Source organism: Zophobas morio, unplaced genomic scaffold (assembly GCF_036711695.1).
Source record: "Zophobas morio isolate AGI-343-1 ecotype UQ-CSIRO unplaced genomic scaffold, CSIRO_AGI_Zmor_V1 ptg000006l, whole genome shotgun sequence".
Taxonomy (NCBI): Eukaryota; Metazoa; Arthropoda; class Insecta; order Coleoptera; family Tenebrionidae; genus Zophobas; species Zophobas morio.
Window position 1 is genome coordinate 15207430 of NW_026972111.1, and position 18032 is coordinate 15225461.

General features: G+C 35.9%; 3 protein-coding genes across 3 annotated transcripts; 2 read left to right on the plus strand and 1 right to left on the minus strand.

Annotated features, from left to right (window-relative positions):
- Positions 1-3337: 3337 nt before the first annotated feature.
- On the plus strand, positions 3338-5251 carry LOC135123850 (uncharacterized). The gene has a single exon (XM_064048726.1). It carries the CDS (start codon positions 3338-3340, stop codon positions 5249-5251), a length of 1914 nt encoding a protein of 637 aa, XP_063904796.1.
- A 5089-nt stretch (positions 5252-10340) lies between these two features.
- On the plus strand, positions 10341-11242 carry LOC135123139 (uncharacterized). The gene has a single exon (XM_064047646.1). The coding sequence runs from the start codon at positions 10480-10482 to the stop codon at positions 11218-11220; it is 741 nt and encodes a 246-aa protein (XP_063903716.1). The 5' UTR covers positions 10341-10479; the 3' UTR covers positions 11221-11242.
- A 7-nt stretch (positions 11243-11249) lies between these two features.
- Positions 11250-12344, minus strand: LOC135123851 (putative nuclease HARBI1). The gene has a single exon (XM_064048727.1). The coding sequence runs from the start codon at positions 12342-12344 to the stop codon at positions 11250-11252; it is 1095 nt and encodes a 364-aa protein (XP_063904797.1).
- Between the last annotated feature and the right edge of the window lie 5688 nt (positions 12345-18032).

The following is an 18032-nucleotide window of genomic DNA, read 5'->3' on the forward strand; positions in this document are numbered from 1 at the left end:
ATGCATTAGATGTTGCTTGCGTCAACGCATGACTAGAATATAGGGAAGAAGCCACACGGATAAAAATACCCAAAAAGACACTACACAAAGTCTAATTTTATCACAAAACAACAACGCTCAACCGCAAAAGAGAACGGCCTTCGAGCGAGCCTTCACCTAGTGCGTCATCGACGCCCCCGCCTGTAAAATCTCGAAAAATGCAGGAAGTACGGCCAACAGTAGAGGTCTGCTTTCATGAGATAAACCTTGTCCATGAAGACAAAAAATTTGCTTCGAGATGTAAGCAGCCAAGGTGTAAGAGTACTTCCAAAATTATGTGCCAAAAATCTAATGTGCATTTGTGCCTAAACAAAAATTCAAATTGTTTTTTGAAATTTCATTCAAAATGACACTAGAAAATAAATATTTTATTTTTTCAAAATGCTTGCTCAGAAAAACTTGAGGGTCATTACAATATAGTACTGTTATAAATAGACGTTGTTTCAGCAATTGTTATACACGGTAGCTACTATATTACTACCGCCTCCAGAAAGAGCAAAACAATTACCTTATTAGATAAAAAAAAACTTTGCAATTATTCAACTGATTACTCTGTTTAAAATAACAATAGCTGTGATTTCTTGTTGCAATGCCGAAGATTTTTTATTCCTCCTCCATGTATTTTCAAAGGACAAACAAAAAAGCCTGTATTTGAAGATGGGATGCCACCAGACTATGTAGTTTATATGAATGAAAAATCAGGTTATATTAGGAGCGATATATTCTTACAATGGTTGGTTGAAGACTCAATTCTTACCTCGTAAAGTTGTTGGGAAACTGATTTTGGTTTTAGTTGTGCACTCAACGCATTGTACTTCTGTTGCAATGCTAAAATGTGCTGAAAAACATGAAATTATATTGTTGTGCCTGGGAAATGGTACAACGCAGTTTCTTCAATCCTTAGACATGGCATTTTTTAAAAGTTTAAAGTCCAGTTTTGCCAAAGTATGGAATAGATATGTTCAAATTCAAGAAAAAAATGTTTCCAAGTTTACAGTTTGGAAGTTTACTGACTCTCTGCTGGTGTGCAAAAAGCCATTTCTGTCTTTAGAGCAACCGGAATATGCCCGCTTAATATCCAACTGTAATTCCAGATTACGCCTTTTAATCTGACAAATCAGAACAAACTCAAACTGAAAATAGCGAAGTCCCACGTACTTTAGCATCAATTATTCAAACTAGGAAAAGAAGCAAATAAGTCGCAGTTGTTTTAACATCTCGTGAAAACACAGATAAATCACATATTGAATTTCTTTCTGCAAAAAAAATATCATTTGAGTTCATCTATTCCTTCTGAACCCTCTTCTGAAGTAAGTAGTGTATCTAACTCTGGTCAAGTTGTTAGATGCTATAACGAAACAAAGAGCTCAAGCAAGTAGCAAAGTGGCAAAATATAGACGAGTCAGATTCTGATGAATGAAATACAGAAGTATCTGTTACTTACAGTCGAAAAACAGACACTCGTAACCCTGTTTATGATAAAAAACATGTTTGTTACTTTTATTACAAATCTATCGGTAAAATAACTGCTCATAATAATTATGTACTCAAAAGAAATTCTCCGTCTTCTGCCATTAGACGAAAAATCAGTAGAACGAAAGGAAAGATTTCTAAGCATACTTAGAGCAGGTGATTATTATCACAATATTGAGGTGTTAACAAGTCGGAAAGGTAAGCTAATTTTAAGCAGACGTCCAAAAGACAAATGTAGGTTAATTTATACAAAAATATGGTCCTTGTCCGAATTGTTCGGATTTTTTTTTAATAAGTAATTTGTGGCATCATCTAAAATATAGTTGTCTAAAAAAGTGCGCATAAAACCACTAAACCTAAGGTAAAAGTGTTTCTACAAAAAAAATTGCATGCCAAAATAAATTAATAGGTAACTTGTATGATAGAAATGTTCGCAAAGACATTCGTGTTGACAATCTGAAGAAGAAAATTAAACATTTTTGAGCAAAGAATCTGTCAACACAATAAAACTCAATGCTATGGATTTTTGGAAAAATCAAGAACTCATTACTCCAATGTGGTGTAATATTAACAATTTGCCAATACCAAAGCAATATAGACAAGAGATAAGAAAGTTTGGCATTACTTTACATTTTTATTCGCCAAGGCTTATATTTTATTACAGAAAAGTTATAACAAACCTTGTTAAAACTCACGCGTTATGATATTCTTCTCTTGGCGGTTCTCCAGGGTTCACTAAGAAAATTTTTAATATGTTAACGCTAAAGTATGAACAGTTTTTATCGCAGAGGAAAGTATTCTCTACCCGAAATACCCAGTGATGAATCCTATAACCGACAGTATTCACAGCAACTCGGCAAGGAAGTCAGAGAGTGCGACTAGCAATTTAATGAGCGGCGAATCGCAGGTAAAAGCCGAGGAAAATCACATTTTGCCTATGCCGCAAAAAGACAAAGTCGGTTCAGTGAAAGGGTAGGCGAAGCTGTTATGTCTGACTTTGCAAAACAGTTGAATGGTAGGCTTCTCCCTGGGGTAAAAGACGCTCCTACTGCCCTGAAGCAACTCATACTCTAATAAGAGCGATAACGCTGTGTATTACGACCATGTCAATTGGCTTTTCTGCAGCAATAACGTTTACAGCATTATACTCATTTAATAATGGCCCAGTTGGTAGTAGTATTTATCAATTCTACCGTATTTATACTGCCATGTTAGAATGGAGAAATAAAATTTGAGTAGAAATCTGATTTCTCTTTTGTTATAATTAAAATTGTATGATGTGGAATTTTAGAGTTGATACTTTATTTTTTTTATTGATATGGTAATACATTCATATCCACGTTTTGATTTTCATGATTATTAACGATTTACATTTTTTCAATTGACAGGTGCATTAGGGGAAGCAGGGGTAATGGCGTTTACCGGGTAATGCCGCTCAGCCCAATAACTTGATAAATACGATGCGTAGAAACACGTCACTCGGGCTAAAGCGCGGGAAATGTGATGCGTAAACATGCAGCGCTAAGTAATCTCAGTTCCCTCGCAACACGAGAGAGTCAGGTGCATATGTTTGTTTGCGGCCACACTGATCTAATTTTTCGCCGGATGTTTTTGTCGGTAAGTCCAGAATTTTAGTACTTATGTATTATTGGTATTATTATTTTAGATACTAAAACATTCTGTTTAGCGATAACGTAAACACTTTTAAACAATTACTGCTGAATGTTTGAAAATGTCAACTTTTATACAAAACGATCGTTTGGGGTTATGCCACTCAAGTGAACGCCATTACCCCCAAATGATATAATATGTTTTTTTAACAGATATGCCCAGATATCGTCAAAGGACCACCGCCAAAGCGGCTTGGAGCGAAGAAGACCTGCTGCACGCTAATACTGCGATTGAAAGGGGAATGTCCAAAAGGCAAGCAGCGAAAACACACAACATCCCATTTACTACGTTGAGAGATAGACTAAAGAATGACAACATGAGCAGTCCACAACTGGGTCGTAAGCCAGTTTTTAATCAACAGCAAGAAAGTGAAATAGCCGAACAAGTTAAGTTTCTGGGATCGTTATACTATGGACTGAGCGTCGCAGATTTGCGTAAATTTGTTTATCAATATGCAGAGCTCAATAACATCAAAAACAATTTTGATAAAAGTAGCAAAACAGCAGGATATGACTGGGTACAAGGTTTTATGAGACGCAACCCTTCTGTTGCTGTACGCAAAGCTGAAGCAACGAGCTTAAATAGGGTGTCTGCCTTTAACAAAGAAGAAATAACTCATTTCTACAATATGCTTGGTGATCTGATGGAGAAGCATAGGTTCTCTCCCAATAACATGTACAATGCTGACGAAACAGGAATCACAACCGTCACAGATCCAGGAAAAGTGCTTGCAAAAAAAGGCCAACGTAGAGTAGGGGCAGTTACGAGCGGCGAACGAGGCACAAACATTACAGTTATGTGTGCCGTGAGTGCGTCTGGGAACTACATACCACCAATGTTCATATTTCCTAGACAGAGAATGACACCATTATTAGAAAAAGATGGACCACCTGGTGCATTGTACACCAACTCCAAGAACGGCTGGATAAATGAACAATTATTTGTCGACTGGCTTCAACATTTTGCAGCATATGTCAAGCCTACGCAAGAATCTCCTGTGCTGTTAATACTTGATAACCATAGCAGTCACATCTCGCTTCCAGCTTTTAACTATTGCAAAGAAAATCACATCGTAGTACTTTCGATCCCACCACACAGCTCTCACAGAACACAACCTCTTGATGTGTCTTTTTATGGACCCCTGAAAGCTGCTTATAGACACGAATGCAACAGGCACATGAAGACACACTTGATGGCTAAAATAACTCCATATGATGTTGCATGTTTATTCAACAAAGCATATGCACAAGTTGCAAATATAAGCAAGGGAGAAGCTGGATTCCGAGCCACGGGAATATACCCTTTGAATCCAAATATTTTTACCGAGCAAGACTTTTTAGCAGCATCGCTGATGGTTCAAGATTCAAACCAACCTACTCAAAACGAAGATGAAAATGTCGGCAATCTTGGAGGTGCACAGCCTCGTGACATGACTGCGAATCAAACAGCTACTTCCTCTCTGTCTGGTCCATTATTTAAGACGCCAAACGAAGAACTTGAAAATCCTGCACTTGGTTCTCAGTGCCCTGAATCTGAATCACCTGTTCCTGGCCCATCTAATCAGGCAATTTTCGACGAACAAAGACAAACTCCTGTGTCTTTTGCTGAAATAGCAACGACCCCAACTATTGCCCCATCTTCAAAGCCAGGTCGAAGGAACAGAAAACAACGTGCTACTATATTAACATCAACTCCATTGAAAAGTATTTTAGAAGAGAAAGAAAAGAAAAAGAAAGCAAAAAACAATAAGACTGAAAAAAATTACAAAACAAACACTAAAAAAGCAGCAAATAATAAGAATATAAAAGGAAAATCTTGCAAACGCAAAGTTCTGCAAGAAAGTTCTTCGGAGACCGAAGATGAAGAATATCAAAATTTTTGTAACGACGACAGTGATGATGAACTGGACGTGGACGGTGAAAACAACTATAACAAATGCAATATTTGCGAAGAATTTAGACGAAATAACGAGATGTGGTATCGCTGTACCATATGCGGACTATGGTCTCATGCCATGTGCTCTGGATGGGATTCTCCAAAAGGATACATCTGTGATTTATGTGCCTAAGACTAAAATCTGATGTTTACTCATAGTTATTATTTTTAATAAAATTTATGCAGTTAAGCAAAATTTGAGCGTCATTACCCCTTTACCTGAGTGGTATTACCCATAATCCAGGGCATTGGCGTTCAAACCTGTTTTTTTTTTGTAAGTGTTTCCACTGATTATCAGTGAAAGATAACTACGTTTTGTGTTAAAATGTTGATTACTAAATAGTTAAACCTTTGTTATTTTTTCATACTTTTATTATAAATCAAAATATAAAAAAAATAAAGCGTTTTTTCCTTAAGTGAACGGCATTCCCCCTGCTTACCCTATTTACATTCTCATTTGACATGACATTTTACTTGCCACCCATCAATAATTAAATTCCCCATGGTCTATCTTATAAATCGTCACAAACACTTTTTATTCCTGGTTTTTCTACGTTTATTATATACCCCTTTTCGGCCATTATTAATCTAGAAACTTTCATGAAGTTAGTTGTTCCCTTAAAATTTTGAGTCAAGATCCCTGATATAAGTAGCAGTTTAGGGGCAATTTCGGTCAAGAATCCGTGGTACTAAAATTTCGACTGACTACTTAGTGCTCGCTCGACGCTTTCGTCGGATCAAAACTTGCACTCAAAACTCCTCCAAATTGCAGCTTTCGACTCAGAGTCGGATTTATTCGTAAAGAGGACCAACTACCTTCTGCAGAGGCCGCCCTACAACAAAGGCCTTCTTCTTCTTTTCTTTCCGTATTCTCTTATCGTAATTCGTCACCTCGTCGCCACTGGGTATACTCATCCTAGTTATAGTAGCCTGCATAGATATTGTAGCCGTACATAGAGTCGAAATTTGCGATTAAAAATAAAATAAAACCGGTTCAAACGGAGTCGACGATGGCTTGCAAGTGCCTCACTATGGCACGCGTCGTGTCGCACAGGGGTGTATTTAAGGCCGTCTCCACAAAATTTTACGGTCACTGTAATCTTACTATTTTCAATCTACGACAAACGATTTGTCACTCAGCTACGAAACTGACGATCTAGAGAAAGATGAAAGTTTGAAAATGTATTTCAACAAGTATAATAACCGTTTGGTGCAACACAATTAATTGGTTGAGGCAAACTAAAATATGACAGGAAACAAACAGTCCACGTGGACCAAGTTATAGTCGTATAGCTAAGACAACTAGGTTTTTCGCTCCATCTACCTCTGCAACGATATACCACAACTTGTGTACAGTGAACAGAGCTTCGTTTTTAATCATTTTTTATATTTATTGATTAAAAAGAGTTTTCTTGTTTTTTCTTTGTGTTTGTGTAACATGTAAAATAACTTTGTCGCAAATACCTACAGTTTTTTTACTAACAGATTTTTTCTTTTTATTAAAAAAACTAACAACAATTTTTAGAAAATTACAAGTAATTTTCAAGTTCAAATTAAATCTTGATACAAATTTTTTAGTCGATCTTTCAATTAGTATTTAATTAGTTTAGAAAATAGTTTTACGCATAAATTTCGACCTTCCCGTTGTAAATCTAATCTATTCAATTTCTGGGTTCAGTTTCACCAATAACACTAAAAATGTTGCATTCATTGTATACATACATATACTTACAGTGGCGGCTGGTGACCTTTTGAAATGGGGGGACACAATTTGACTGATGAGTTAAATATGAAGATATAAAACAGGTTGTCATTACCAATTAATAGACGAAATTCTGGGACGGAAATAAATACAAAAATACATTCAATAAAAATAAAAAAGAATTTCTCCACATACCTTTTTGCCTTCGGTGTTCATGGCATCTAAAAGTTCATTTTGGACAGTTTTAGGCGTTCCTTTAAAAACCGTTGCTTCTTTCAAATGATCTGATAAAGTCGAATTCAGCCATAAAATCAATCAGATCTCGATCTGGATTTTGTGATTCCCTACTTTCGTCATGTCCACGTAAAGCAAATTCAAACACTCCACAAAATTTTATGCACATTATCAATCGGCGTAATATATGGCGATTTTTGTCGACCCTTGCGTTATGTGCCCGAATATTATTAATATAAGCGGTGTGTAGTTGTTTCCGAATGTCTGTATTACCGAGAAGATTATCCAAGAATATTTATCATACGTGTTTGCGCAGAAGGAAAATTAAAACCCGCGATAGTAACTCAATCCTCCAGAGCACGATCGCAACGGGCTCACAAGCCAGTTGTATCAAGCGCATATCAGGCGGTTACGACGTGTAGTTTCCATGGCAACGGTGTAAACAAAACATCTAAATCAGTCATGATTCGGTCCATTCTGTCTCTGTGCCGGGCTTTTATCAGCATTTCATCAGAAATAACATATCATATATCCAAGACACATCTTTAGATGCAAGTGGAAGTAAGTTTTGATACATTTTAGACAAGTGGAGCGAGATAAAAAAATTAGTTTTGATAATTATGATACAAATTTCCGGATAATTTTTTAAATATTGAAAATTACTATTTTGCTATGTCCAGTGTGTTTGTAGACGTTGTAATTTTGGGGGGCACGTGCTCTTGTGCCCCCCGGCACCAGCCGCCCCTGCTATACCTTGCAAACATAGATAGAGTATTCATACTATAAAAAGTGGTTCGCGCAGTTGCATCCAGTTTTCAGAAGCAGAGAAGTAAACTGAAATGCGTTTGCGTTTTATTCGATCAAGTGTGGTGTAGTGAGTGTTGTTATTTTTAAGTGCCGTGAATTTTATTATTTAGAAGTATTAGTTTTGTATGTATTAATTGTTGCGATAATTCCTGTTGAATTACTTTGTGGTTAAGTGTTGTTTTTTTTATCAGCATCAGGTGAAGATATTTGAAAAATAAAAATGTTTCGCCCTTGGGAAAACAAATTTGCAACACCAAGCACAAGCGGTAAAAACAAAAAAAATGACGATGAATGTGATAGTGGATATGTGTAGTGAGAGTGAAATTGACAATGATAAGTGTAGTGATAGTGATAATGACAGTGACTATGAAGACACAATTGACAGCACTGATCGAGGAAAGAAACGCCTGTACTTAAACGAACAGGCCAAACAGATTTGTTTAAATGTTTATAACAATCTATTAAAAGATAAACGGCCCGAATCTGAAGATGGAACCACAAGTGTGTTAAAATTAGCAGCACATTTAACTGGAATTCCCTATTCAACTATGACAAAACTAGTGAGAGAAGGAGCTGTCAAAAGAAAAAGACGGTGTGATGCTGGAAAAAGTAAGGAATCCAGGCACAGCAAAATTACTAAGAGATATAGTATATCAAAACTATAGCAAAAATGAAATCCCAACGATAGAGACCATCAGTAAACAATTATTGGAAATGGAGTTTTATATAAACGAAGATACATTAAGAAGATGGTTGAAAAAGCTGGGATTTAAGTTCCAGATAATTAATAAACGAACGGCAGTTATGGAAAGCCGAAGAATTGTTAATTAGCGACTGTCGTACTTAGAAAAAATACAGATATTTCGCTCTGAAAATCGACCAATTTATTATCTAGACGAAACTTGGTTTGATACTCATGATACAGCCAAAAAAGGGTGGTCAAATGGTTCAATTAGATGCCAAATCACTGCCATGCCCGTTGGAAAAGGAACCCGTTTAGTAATTTTGCATTGTGGGTCTAGCGATTGTTGGGTTCACAATGGATTAAAATTATGTGGAAAGAAAATGGAAGACTGCAATGTAGACTACCATAAAAACATGGATTCTGACGTTTTTGAAGAATGGTTTGAATTTAGTTTAATTCCCAATTTGAAAACCAACAGCATTATTGTTCTTGATAATGCTTCATATCATTCGAGACAGTTAAATAAAATTCCAAATGCCAACTCAAGGAAATTAGAGATACAGAATTTTTAATGCAACAGGATTTGTATTTTGATGAATCTTATACCAAGGCCCAACTTCTGGAAGTTCTACGCACAAGAACATTTGAAAAGGAATTTGTAATAGAAATGATAGCAAGAAATCATCACCATACGGTCCTGAGATTACCTCCACACTATTGTATTTTCAATCCAATTGAGCTTATGTGGACGCAGTTAAAGAAACGAATTCGACGAAAAAATATGAAGCCAAAATTTGATCGTGCTGTGATAGACTTGATTAAGGAAGAGTTTGCCAAGATTTCCGCAGAAGACTGGCAAAAAAAGATTTAAAAAACTATAGAATACGAAGATCATTACAGGTCATTGGGAAAGATGATCAAAAGCGGAAATGAGCAGTTCATCATAGACTTGCAAGAAGAATCGGATGAGGACGAAATGGAAGAATTATAAGTGGTTTTTGAATTACATTTTTATATGCATATTGGTAGTTATAGATTATTATTTTTTATTACAACATTTGAATGCCGTCTTTTTTTTTTAATTTTTGCAAGTAATGAATATTATTTATTAACGTAAAGCTTGAAAATGTTTTTTAATTTTGGCAAGGAATACATGTGGTTTTTCAAGAAAGTTTAAATTTTTTTTGCAGAATGTTTTCAACTTTTGGGAAAGAATGCATGTTTTGTTACCAGAAAAGCTTATTTTTTTTAGCAGAATGTTTTAGATATTTGGCAAGAAATGCATGTTTTTTTAACAGAAAGCTTACATTTTTTAACAGAATGTTTTTTTGGTTTTGGCAAGGAATGCTCATACCTTCCCGTGGTCCTTGCTGGGCAATACAACGAATACAACGCTATTACTGTTATTGGCGAGATTGAGCTCAGAAATTAAACAGATTATATTATAACGAAAAAGATATTTAATATTAAATACGTCTCTGTGCAACGCGTGCCACAGTGACGTCACAATTTGCAAGTCATGTTCGGCTCCGTTTGAACCGGTTTTATTTTATTTTTATTCGCAAATTTCGACTCGATGGACGGCTACAATATCTATGCAAGCTACTATAGTTGCCTCCATAGTCCAGCGTCCCGAGTTACCTCTAGCTCCCGACATCTGGAGAGTGATTGGCCATCGTTTCCAGATTGCAGACGTACACCCTGGGTGGCGATTCTAATTCATTTCGATAGAAGTTGAGTTGAAATCTTGTGACGTTAATTCGAGTCGAAATGCCAGCATTCAGATTATTTCGACTCGAGTCGATAATAAAGGAGTCTGTAGTATTCTGTCAATTTTTGTAAGGTTATGTAAGAAAGGCACCTAAAGGTGTTGTTTGTGGTTTATTTATATTCAGCTTAATACTTTTTACGTGCAGTTTGCGGTAAAACAGTAATGGCCAAAGATAGTTACGAGGGTAAAATTTCGTTAGATCAAAAAGAAATTTTAATTACTTTCATGGAAGAACACTCGGAATTTGCAAAAGGAAAGTTCATTGGAGCTGAGGGACGTAAAACTAGAAACGGCATGTGGGAGCAACTTACAGGCACGTTGAATTCTGTTAAAGGACCTCGGAAAACCTCAATTAAATGGCAGCGTGTGTGGATTGATTTAAAAAATAAAATTAAAAAGAAAGCCAGCGAAATCAAAAGACATCATGGAAAGACTGGCGGAGGACCAGCAACAAATATTAAGCTGAATGATTTGGAACAGCGTATACTAAATCTATTAACGGATGAAGCCGTTTACGGTTTAGACAAAACGGTTGATGTGCCTCTCGAAAGTGAAGAACCAGAAGTAAGAGAGATGGCAGAGACCGAATCAAGTGTGCCATCACCTGGATCATCTGCCACAGAAGAAATTCTTATTATTGGAGCACATGATTCGGACAGTGTCAGAAGTGAAGATGAGCCAACAGTGAATAACACATCCATAGCCTCACGTCGACGAACTAGCAGAACTACCGTTCAAGAAACGGCTAGTAATTTTATTACAATTGGGGAAACATTAAATCAGAAATTGGATAACGTTATCTCTGCTCTCGAGGATAATGTCAGAGAAAGGGGAACCACTAATAGTTTGCTTCATGAACTTATTAATGTTATGAAATCCAATGACAACACTTTAAAAATGTAACTTTATTAAATGAATAAAAAAGTAAAAATTTAAAAATTTGTAACAATATATTCTCTGCGTTGTTGTTGACCCAATCGCCTATATGCAATATCTAAATCGGCAATATACCGTGGCACAGGTAAGTCCTCTCTGTCGATGTCATCCCACATAGGAGCCGGATCATCAACTCTATAGAAGACTGCCATATTATGTAGGATAGTGCATGCCATTATTATTTTTGCAGCTTTCTGTGGTGTGTAATGTAATACACGATCCTTCAATAGGCAACGAAAACGCCCTTTTAAAACGCCAATACACCTTTCTACAGTACTCCGACATGATTTAAATCTATTATTATACCTTTCCTCTTGAGGTGTTGCAGGATGAGGTACTGGTATCAGCAGCCATGGTAAGCAGGGGTAACCTGAATCCCCCATTATTCGAGATTCAGTATCACCATTTTCATAATTTGCCCGCATAGCTTGTCCCACTCGACTTGATCTCCATATAAAAGCGTCATGGGTGCTGCCTGGCCATCTGGCTACAATACTAAGAATTCTTAATTCTGAATCACAAATAATTTGGCAGTTTAAACTGTGGTAATTTTTTCTGTTTACATATATGTGTTCATTCTCATTAGGTTTTTTTATAGCAATGTGTGTACCGTCAACAATGCCGATTATATTAGGCATTCGATGGCGTTGCATAAATCTGTGTTTTAGTTCATTCCTTTCCCTATCATTGCGAGGGAAATGCACCCAATCTTTGAGAAGATATCGCACAATTATAGTAGAAACTTCTTGGATATTTCTACTGACAACAGGTTGACTGCAACAAGAAAGTAGATTCGCTCCAACCGATCGTTGGTAACTTCCTGTTGCAAAGAAATTTAAAGCTGACAAGATCCTCAAAACTTTCGGAATTTTAGAGACATACGAATTGTTCACCATATGGGGTTCGATGTCTCTAATGATTTCTAGGGCAGCGTTTTTGTGGAAACGAAAGTGCCGCGTAAATTCGGCATCCGAGATGGCAAATGGGTTTTGAGTATCTCGCACCATACGTCTAAACACTCTGATTCCATTTTCTTGTTCTTCTCGTTCCATTTGCTCAAGTACTAGTAACTGGCCCCACAAGTGTGCCATAATGTGGCATGAGTTTCCTTTTTTGTTACAGTTACACGTTTAACCTCACATTTCACCCAACATTTCGACTGGAAACCACGATTTCAACCAGGCTGGAGATGTTGAAATAATTTCAACCTATCGAAATGTTATGACGTCATCGATGACGTTTACGTCAAACTTTGTTGTAGATCCGCTAGATGGCTACGAGCAAAACGTGTCGCATTTCGACATAACATTTCGACTTGAATAGCTTTTCGATATCGAAATCCAAATCAGAATCGCCCTCCTGGACACTGCACTCACCACAAGGATTGTCGCTCGACATATTACCCATTTATCAAATTTTCAACTAGTGAAACGAATCTTACTAACCCTACTTTTAAGCTTTCTTACTAATTACTTACCTTAATTAGGTACTACGTAAGTAGTTAATTCGCGATTTGGATACATAGACAGATAAGTTCATATATATAAATCTTCCTTGCAAACCTAACGGATAACTTCATATATAAACTTTGCTTGTAAACCTAACCTAAGAGTCAACGTATTGATTGGTATTATCATTTTTTCTTACTAATTGTTAATTACTCACGTCGAATGTAAACCGAGGCAGTATCTCCGTCATATATATACGTCTCTGGGTATCTTTACCGTGGTTATTTAAGAAAACAAAGCTTACAACGCCCACGTCTAAACAGCTGTTCACACGTGACCCGACATAACCTCAAACAACGGTCCAGCGTATCTTGATTGACTCTGAGGGAGCTTACTCGATATCACCTGCTAATGGGTATCATATAAAGTTTCTTGTTTCTTTGCTATCAATATTATAAACTTCTCAACAACTTATAAATGTGAAATAACCATGTCAATAAATTTTAATTAATTGTTCTATTAGCTAATTTACGTCTTAGCTTACGATATAACCCACCCCATTTGCACTGAAGCTAGTCGCGGTCAAGACAGACGTAACATTGTTATAAAATCGACCTTTCAGAAGATTATTTGACAACCTTGTTTTTGTTGAATTTAATCGCTTCCAAATTTTTGGGGCACACTCTATAGCAATGGTGCAAAATACACACGGATTATGAATATCGACAAAAAGGACAAAAAAACTGTGTACCAAATTCTATGGACAGTCCACACAGGTTTGTCCATAGGTGGATACAAAATGTGTACCTCCTCATATGGCCTCTCCCCACGAGCTGGTCGTTGCAAAAAGTCCAGAAGCAATGGGTGTTAAGCAATTAAACTATGGTGTCTATATGTGTAAAAATAAAGAGCTGCAGTTCAAGCCGTCCGACGACGAGGACGTAGAAACAAATCAAACACTACTAAATGTTAGCTCCTTTTAAAAATCTGTTTCAGCAATGTTGTAATCAACTATGCGTGTTTCCAAATTATAATATATTCATTGATTCGTTGGCAACTGAAATCATCAGTAACGTGGTAACGATCAGCATTTTGATGAAATTGTGCTGGACGTCATTATAGAATGCTATGAAAGTAATTCTATTCTATAAGATATTTTTGAAGATGCCTCAAACGTTAAGGGGGAACGCTAGACGACAGATAAGTCTGAATTAGGCGCCATTTGTTGACTTAAACGCAAACAGCAATCTTTCCTGTAATCTTCCTGCCGCGTCGAGATAGACAGGTCATAAAAACATCCTAAGCCGATATAGAAGAATAATGATAAATTATGACAAGCTGTCGACAACAGACCTTCAGCACAGAATAATTCTTTTGAAATATTCATTTTAATGCTCAAGTTAATTATTATACTCAAACACGATTCGAACACTGTAGCATATCAAGCCCGTCCATTAATTTATTCGCCTAAACGTATTATTAATGCCGTTTTCTTCTTATTCAGATAAGGACTTGATACGATCGGTAATATGCAGAATGAAATGGTATTAGGGTTTTGAATTTTGATTAAGCTTAGATGGTGCGCAGTACACCCCTGCACAACAGCGATACTACCCCACCACCCACCCTTCGACGGCACCGGGGTGGTACGGAACTGGACCAAGACAGAACGTATCTCGCAGTACACGCGATCGGTCGAGTTAACTTGTACATACACATTACATACTGTTAATATATGGTCACCAAGCAGTACTCTTTTTTCTTTCCATGTTCGTACCGTGTTAAACGGTCCTTCCATTAGCCTGCGGCGCAACGCCACAGATGGTTATATATTATAACTGTGCAGGGTGATTTAAAAACGTTGGGTAAAAATCTTACAGCGTACTCTACAAAAAAATATTGTTTTCACGGGTACGTCATAATTAATAAATATTGCACAATTTGCGACAGATCAATAAATGACAATTTAAAAATAAATTGCATGTTTTAAAAATTATAAAGACACTTCTACCGCCATGGAAGCAGAAGTTATTTTAGAACAGTTTAGGAAATTAGTTGATACTTATGTATGACCTAATTTATGGCAAAATAATAACCGACGGAGACAGTAGTTATTACAATAAATTACTGTCATCATCTCTGTATGGTCCACAATTTCATATTCAAAATATTGAATGTAAGAATCATATTGGCCATTACGTATCCAAATTAACGGAACTAAAGAATAATACCAAATGTTTGAAAAAGCAACGAAACATTTTAAGCGTTAAAATTAACATAGAAAAGCTGCGCGTAGGGGTGAACTCATCTATTTCATTTTGGATAGAAAATAAAAATCATTTATTGGAAGAGAGAGTTACAAAACGAAATCGAAAATCGTTCCAGGCAAACCTTTGGAGATCACACGTTTTGTAATATTAGTGAACATTCTTTTTGTACTGAAGAATCTGTAAAAAAAAAAGTGGAGGCTGGAGAGCAAAACCCCACTGTTGACTGATAATGGATTTGTTGATGAAGTTTTGTTTTGAGATAAAATGGTGCCAGATAATGCGTCAGTTTATTACAGAATGTTACTAACAACTTATCAGAATGTTATATTCTGTAATCAGTAAGTTTGTTAGCGGCAAAAGGGTTAATTTTTCTTTAGAGGGTGGACCAGGGGCCCGTTTCATAAACATTACAAGTTGACAACCGACAAGTGACAAGTTAGAAGACAACTACTTGTAGTTTGCAAAAATTATAAAGTTGAATTGAAAACAACACGGAAACATAAAATCACAGGTTTTAACCTAATTTTCTTAAAGATCAAAAAGAAAAACGCAGTGATTCAGCTTGTCAACTTGTTATGCTCTATATATATTTAAAAAGGTTGACTGGAGTACTATGATAAAAAATGTCCTTCAGCCAAGAAATACATATATTACCAAATTAGCAAATCAAAATTTCAAAAAGAAAATTCCGAATTACGACATTAAGCAAATTGGCGTAAGTAAGCGAGGCATATATTTTTTTGTCTACTCGCCGGATGGTATAATTTTTCGTGATAATAAGCCAGAAAGAGTGCTGGAAATAAAATCTCCTTACTTAGGCGAGAATCTATGTAGTTATAAGGCAATAACATATTTAATTACTAATGATGAACTAATTTTAGGCAAAATCAAATCAGCTGAAGAAGTTCTACCAACACTACCATACTTAAAAAAGGACTTCAGTCTAAAAGAAAAACATGCCTACTATGGGCAGATTCGGATGCGGATGGTTCTTTTAAATGTAGTGTTGCTATGATTAACTTAGTATCTAGGAAAATATTCTGTAAACAGGCCCCTAGAGGTGCAAATGACATGTTAAGTAGACACAAAATCTAGGGAAACTAAAAAAACGTTAGTTTCAAACGCTGATGGAGTGGGACTAATAAAAATAAAATTGAAAATACCCATACTGATCTTTTCCTAGTATCAAATTTGTGTTACATTTTTCAATTTATTTTATAGCGATAACTTGATTTGCGTATGTTGAACTTCATTTTGGTTGGTGTTGTTTTTATAGAAAAAAGAAGATAATTATTATTATCTACTTTCAGTTTCAGTCAATAAAGATACCAGGAAAATAGAAGTTTTTGACTTTTCACAAAATCTCCTTTCATTTTCCATGAATATTAATAATGAATTCAATGAAGAGCAGCTGTACACTCCAGAGTTACATACACCAGGATTCCACAAATAATAAAAAAAAGATTCAAAATTGATTTACCGTAGAATGAGGTGTCTTCGGACAGCACGTGTGACTTCGGACGTGACCTTGGCATGTTTAAAATGCGCCATTACCAATGACATGCGCAAATAAATACAAAGTTTGATGTAGTCCATTTGTTACCTTTTAGTGTTCATTTGACATCTGCATTACCTACTTCAGCTCAAGTTGCGGAGCCCGACCCCGAGCCAAGTACTAGCACTACTATTATTACTAGCAGTCTTTTCACTTCAACATTTATTAATGATGGTCCTGATGAGGATGCTCCATGTGAAGCAACAAATAAATCTTTTATTAAAATGGAAGTTTCACCTAAAGATGGACTTCTCACTGCTGTCAATGAAAATAAAAAATCTTTATTTTTCACTGATAACAGCGACTCTGGATTATCTTCAGCAGAATCGTTTTGTTATAAATGGTAAGACGAGCTCCAGTACTTCCAGTAGGCTTCGAGTTTCAAAGTCTAAGAAGCTGAAAAAAAATTAAACAATTTTGTTGATGCGTTAAGAATAGATGATGAAATCGAAATAAACACTGCTTTAGCCGTTTTTATATTTGGATGCAACATTCCGTTTCAAACGATGAATCGGCTTATTTGAAAAACTTTATGAAAAAACTGAGACCAGCATATTCAACTAAAATTCCTACAAAAATATGCTACATATTACTTGTATAGCATATGCACTCCATCGTGTTTGTGAATTTATCAGAGACCACTTTTTGGATGTCGAGTCATTAATTAAAAGATATTCTTAAAGACCCCACAAAGAGTGAACTTATATAAACAAATGTGCCCAGATCTTCCTTTGTCGCCCTCAACAGTCATCACGCGATGGGGCACATGGTTAGAAGCCAGTTTATTTTATGCTGACAATATTGAACCACTTCAAACAGTGGTTTTTGTTTTAAATGATGATGCTCGTCGTAGCATTATACAATGCGAAAGTGTACTCAAAAAACCTAGTTGCAAAGAACAACTATAGTATATTAAAACACATTTCAAAGAGATACCGGCTACGATAACATATTTTGAAACCCCAAATCTATCTTTAATCGAAGCGGTAACAAACTTAGACGATATTTTAAGTACGTTGAAGAACATTCCTGACCATTTTGGTGTCCAACTAACACGGAAAATCGAAGCAACACTTATAAAAAAAAATCAGATTTTCCTATACTACAACAATTTGTTTCTAAAGGCCGTGTGACACGATGCTAAATTTATGACAAATTTTTGTACGAAATTTAGTTCGAAAAAATGTAACTAAATTTACAACTAAACAATATATCTCCTGTATGCCACCTTACTAAATTCTCTTGTAAATTTACCATTCGCGCATGCGTAGTGAGTGAAAATTTTCGTGAATTTAAGAAATAGTGTTGGTAATGGTGATTGGTAAGGTGCGTTTTTCAACATAACCTCTGTGACATAACCTACAATTTGTTTGTTTATTATTTACTTATTAATCATTTATAATGAATTGTGAGGAAATACTTGTTTATACAACTATTGCTGCTTCGAGTATTGTTCTAAGCTGCTATGCCAATAAAACAAATCGGAAAATTCAAAGAAGAAAACGA